Below are 5,504 nucleotides of genomic sequence, written 5' to 3' on the forward strand. Positions count from 1 at the left end.
TTTGTGTGCGTGGAAACCACCCTCTGCTATGGCCAGAATCATATGCTAGGAGGACTTTTGGCCAAGCATTCTTCCAAAGTGCCTTCCCAAAGCTGACAAAGCAGTTGTCACCATATTTGTGTTGGTCATCTGGTGTGGATTTCTCCTGTGTGCTAGTAAATCCATGCCTGAAGCTTAGACACAGTGTGTTCTGTTAGTGGGTAGAAGATTAAGTGCTGGGTTGTTCATGCTAAACATGTAACGTATGGAACGTAACTTTTCTTTTCCCTGTTTGGTTTTGTTTTGTTTGTTTGTTTGTTTTTTCCAGTTTAGGTCTAATATCAGATTCTTTTCATATGTTTTTTGACTGTACTGCTCTATTGGCTGGATTAGCAGCTTCAGTTATTTCAAAATGGAGGTCAAACGATGCTTTCTCCTATGGGTAAGAAACTTCAGGCTGTTACCTTAATGTGCTGTAGTAAATGTCTAGTAGTAATTGTTCACTGCATGAACAAAGCCTCTCTTCACAGAACATTGGGAAAGATGTTCAGTGTGGGGTTTTAAGGTGACATGTCAACCTGTAAGGTAGTAACCCCCTCATCTCATACCGCCTTCATGGATGTAGCTGCTCCACCTGATGCTGTTCCAAGGGCACTGCTTCCATTGCACATTGCGGTGGTGCCCTATGAAACAATACTGGTGATAGAATGTTATTAAATGGGTGATATGATTAATTAACAGCAAATGAGCTGTAACAGGGGTTGCTGCATTCCCTATAGCATTACTGACCTGAATGTCAGCATTTAGTTTCCGCTGTGTTGCCTAAGCATGGATTGTGTAGTCTGAGACTTAAAGCACTGTTTAATTAAGGTGGAAACTCCAGTGTGCCTAGAAATCAATTTAGGAAGAATTGATTGTGCCGTGAACTAATTGCAGTGAAAGCAGGTTCTGTATTAATTACTGCTCTGCATTTAAACAGCTGGTGTTCCATTTATTAGAGAGCAGCCACAATTTGTTAAGTCTGATGTTTGCTACACTGGGTTGATGTGTTATTCTAACCTGACTGCTTCCTATTGGAAAACTTTAGTATCTGAAATAGTTAATTTCTACTTAAAACTTTTACTAAAAATCCCCCTTGTGGGGGGGGGGTGTGTGTGCAAATTAATATATGGCTGTTTGAAGAACTTCACATCAGCAGACTTCAGTTACATCTCCCAAGCTTATCTTACTTTGTGGCTTCCAAATATACGCTTACACTGTATTTTCCACTAGAGAGCATCTAAAATGGGAAGATTTTGACATATTGAAAGCTTTCTTTCATCTAGATCAGATAATTTCTGTCATAATACAACACAGTGAATTTCTCACTGTATATACTTTAGTTCATTTACTGCATCTTCCATTTAGCAAATCCCTGTGTAGTACAACTGAGAGCTAGAAGATTGTACTCCAAGTCTTGTAAGTTCCACTTCTAATTTTCAGCATTATAATGGAGGTGTTAATATCTGCTTGGTTTTTTGTTTCTTGCAGGTATGTTCGAGCAGAAGTACTTGCTGGATTTGTAAATGGTTTATTCCTCATCTTTACAGCATTCTTCATTTTCTCTGAAGGTGTTGAGGTATGTTATGGGGTCCTTTGCACTGTCAATGGTCACATTGCTATTCACAGAACAAGTTTTAATGGGGATAAAATCAGTGAAATTGAATTGAGAAAATTAAATGATGTTCATATTGGTTAAAAAATTCTGAGATTTGAACAGAGGATAAGGCCATCTAAAACTGCTGGTTCGTGACACAGAAACCAGCTTTTTAAGTGTGTCAGTGCTCGCTTCACGAATAGTGTATTTTGACTGTGTGTAAAGGTTCTGTGAGATTTACCCTGTCCTTTTTCAGGCAGTTAAGCATGTCATAGAAAGACCTTTATTTCTCATTGTGAATGGACAAATGAGGCCAATAAAGAAAGGTAAAAACTAGTTATTCAGAGGAGAGCTGTAAGTCATAAGCCACATCCTGTGAAGAAGCTGGTCTAACTTATTAAAGAAGAAGCATTATGTGCCACCTCTTGGTCTGGCCTAACTGGCAAGTAGTAATAAGCTTTAGCATTTACAAGGGCACCTGATTTTTATTTTCTTTACAAGGTGGTTCAGGTGATAATTTCAAGACTTAAATGTTGACATCAAGCATGTCTGCCCTGAAGTGAGGTAGGACTAAGAGTAAAACCGATAACTCATTCTGACCAGTTTATATTAAAGCTTTTACTTTTTAATGGGAGACTTCTAGTTCAGAATACATTCTAGTGGTTTTCTTTTTACTTGAGAACTGGGAAGAGTTCTCAGGAACATATCCTGTGTGGAAATAAGCCTGTAAATATCTCAAAACTGGTACAAACTGGATTGAAATTGCTGAAAACTTGAAAACTTCAAATCTAGAAACAACAACAGAAGTTGCTAGAAATGCAATAAAAAGTTCTACTGGAAAGGTCTAGATTAATGTTGAAACATCACTGTTTTCCTGCTGGTCTTAGCTCCCATGGTAAGTGTTAGCTTTGCTTGTCTTGGTGACTCCTTTTATCTCTGTTGCTTTAAAATGTTACATCTACTGCAGGTTTCATTGTCTTGCTGTTCCCTGCATCTTTCATACCTGGGGGCAGATGGGGAGTGTTTCTCTCCCCCATCAGCAGTCATTTACACTCTTCAAGGCTTAGCTTCACGCTGCAAATTGTGTTAGGCCTATAATGTCTCACTGAAGAAAAACTTCCAAACAAACAGCTTCAACTTCAGGCAGTAAGAATTGTCCATGTACCTTCCCAAAAACTGAAAGTCCCAAGTGATGTCTAGGTTTTTCAGTGTCTTCTAATGAGATAAAGAGAATGTAAAACTCTGCATTTGCTTCTTGGTTTGTGATTTTGGGTTTGTTGGGTTTGGTTTAGTGTTTGGTTTTTTTTGTTATGTTTTGTTTTCTAGAGAGCACTTGAGCCTCCTGATGTGCATCATGAGAGACTTCTTCCTGTTTCTATACTAGGATTCATTGTAAATCTTATAGGAATATTTGTTTTTCAACATGGAGGTCATGGGCATTCACATGGCTCTGGTAGGGTGTCTATAATTTTCAGTCCTGTTTCCTTCCTTGGCACCCTGAGAACCCCAGGATTAAATTGTAATGTCCTTTTAGTGGCAATCCTAGGCAAATGCATACGTGACTTGTTGCAGTACTGACTTCTATGCTCCATCACTAGCCCTGGTATGTCACTTCTGGTGTTAATACCCATTCCCTGGATGACCTAGAGCTCCAGAACGTGCTCTCTGGAACATGCACTCTTCAGTGCCTTATTGGGAGAGACTTGCAGAGTGACATTTGGACAAAATTAAGCTGGAGTTACAGCAGGTTTTGGCTGGAAAATTTACAAAGCAGTGTCTGAACCAGATTTTAAGCCTGGGATGACTCAGTTTCAGATGCTTCTCAACTTAAATTCTGCATTTCAATTCAAAATATAGCATTTGCCTAAATATATATATATGGTAAGTAGGGGTTTTCTTTCTGCAAAGCTAGTTGGTGTCTCCTTCAGCTTACCACATAAACTGATATAGACCGGTGGAAGAAAATAGGCTTTGGTCTTTAAGCAGTGATTTAGCTTAATTTTTTTCTTTTAAAATGTCTGAATAATAGTTAATTTCTGTTTTCTTAAAGCAGCTGGTTTTAATATGCTTGTATTATATGTACGTCTTCACAACTGTACTAAAAGCATAGCACAACTTACCTCAGAAGTGGGAATGTATAAAAGCATTCGACTTCTCAAATCAGGTGTATTTTTATACAGTTGCCAAGCATAGATTTAGATGTCAGACAGCTTTCTGAACTTATTTAAAGTTGTGCATTAAGGTGACCTAAAGATGAATAGGTTTTAAGTTGCTTAGAAACAAAAGTAATCATCTTTTGATTCAGCACTTGAAATTTATACTCTGATGGTGCCATTTGTTTATAGGGCATGAACACAGCCATTCTCTATTTAATGGTGGTCTCAGCCATGGACACAGTCACGGAGGTCATGGTCACAGCCATGAACATAAACACGGCCATGGACACACTCATGATCATGGCCATAGCCATGGACACTCTCATGGTCAGGATTACTGTCATGGTAAGTACTTGGTTCGTGTCATAGGCCATCGTGACTTAACTTATATGTTGTACTTGGTTTGGGATCTCAAATGTAAGATTTTCCCCATCTTGTGTAGTTTTAATCTGCTTTAAAGCTGGTTATGAAAAAGGGACTTGGTATCTCTTCTATGCTTGAATCTTCTCTATAAAGGTGAAAATCTATGAGGAGACATCCATGCAGGATATTAGCAGTATGGGAGAAGAGACAGTGTGGTTACCACCCATTTGAAACAATGCAACGAAAGCCTTATTGTAATGCAGCCATGCCAATCCTTCCTGCCTAAGCCATAAACTAGGATGTGGTGTGACTCCAAGTGGGCAGGGAATAGTGTAACTTGCAGACAGGAAGTGACAGTATAAAAATATTTACTCGTCCCTTCTCTGCTATTCTTGGTAGAAAATTGGTGCTTGCTTTGCAAGTGCTCTCCCAGAGTCTGCTTGGAAAGCAGGAGCTCCTTCCTCCTGCCTGATCCTTGCTCTCCCCATGTTCCCCACCCCAGCGGAACAGCGAAGGTAGTTTTGTGCCATTTGATACTCAAATCAACTTCCACATAAATCGTGGTGTATTTTCAGTAGAAGTCATTTACAATCCTTTAACAAGCTTTCCTTAAAATATCTTCCTGACATAGAATCATGGACTGGTTTGGGTTGAAAAGGACCTTAAGCTCACCCAGTTCAACCCCCTGCCATGGGCAGGGACAACTCACACTGGACCATGTTGCCCAATGTGCTGTCCAGCCTGGCCTTGGACACTGTCAGGGATGGACATGTTCCACAGAGGCATTAATTTGCTTGGTTGAGAGGATTTTTTTACTTAGTTCTACCTTTTCCAATCCTTGTTGGTTTACATTAGGCAGAAATGCTTAAGTGAAATATTTCTGGTTAGCAAATTTATTTGACCTTGCTCTTGTATGTATGGCTTGTATTCTTGAGGGGGTCTTACATTGCTAAATCCTAGAAAGGTCTTATTTCTCAGTTTGTTTTCATTAAAAAGCTGTTGATCTTTATGCATACATAGAATCTACTGTGTGAAGTTAACCTACCACTAATTAATCTTCACAGGTGACCATTCTCTTGAAGGGGTGGCTGGATCCAGCAAACAGATTTTACAAGGTATGCTGAGAAAAAGTGTAGTGGTTTTATTAGTGTTTTATCATGGTCTGCCTGCTTAGGACTGACCGTCACACATCTGGTTTAGAGGGTGCCTCTGGGGACATGTTCTGTTTGTCTTAGAGGAGCTATTTTATGAAGTCCCCTTCTACATCCACGGAAGTTGAAACATCAGTTTAAAAGGGAGCTCCCAAAAGCTGGTATTCAGCTTCTGTTAGTGACGCTGAAAACAGGAAATCATAAAACTCTAGGAAAGAG

The 5,504-nt window shown here is 39.4% G+C and overlaps 1 protein-coding gene across 1 annotated transcript in view; it reads left to right on the forward strand.

The window, feature by feature from the left end:
- Positions 1–302: 302 nt before the first annotated feature.
- SLC30A7 (solute carrier family 30 (zinc transporter), member 7) overlaps positions 303–5,504 on the forward strand; it is a gene marked incomplete at both ends in the record, with an annotated part of 14,849 nt that continues 9,647 nt past the window's right edge. The window contains 5 exons of the mRNA XM_010011422.1: positions 303–421; positions 1,510–1,597; positions 2,942–3,068; positions 3,961–4,116; positions 5,199–5,249. Of these exons, the coding sequence (XP_010009724.1) occupies positions 303–421; positions 1,510–1,597; positions 2,942–3,068; positions 3,961–4,116; positions 5,199–5,249 (541 nt within the window). The remainder of the gene's footprint in view (positions 422–1,509; positions 1,598–2,941; positions 3,069–3,960; positions 4,117–5,198; positions 5,250–5,504) is intronic.

The sequence above is a fragment of the Nestor notabilis genome, unplaced genomic scaffold (assembly GCF_000696875.1).
Source record: "Nestor notabilis isolate BGI_N333 unplaced genomic scaffold, ASM69687v1 scaffold30003, whole genome shotgun sequence".
NCBI classification, from domain to species: domain Eukaryota; kingdom Metazoa; phylum Chordata; class Aves; order Psittaciformes; family Psittacidae; genus Nestor; species Nestor notabilis.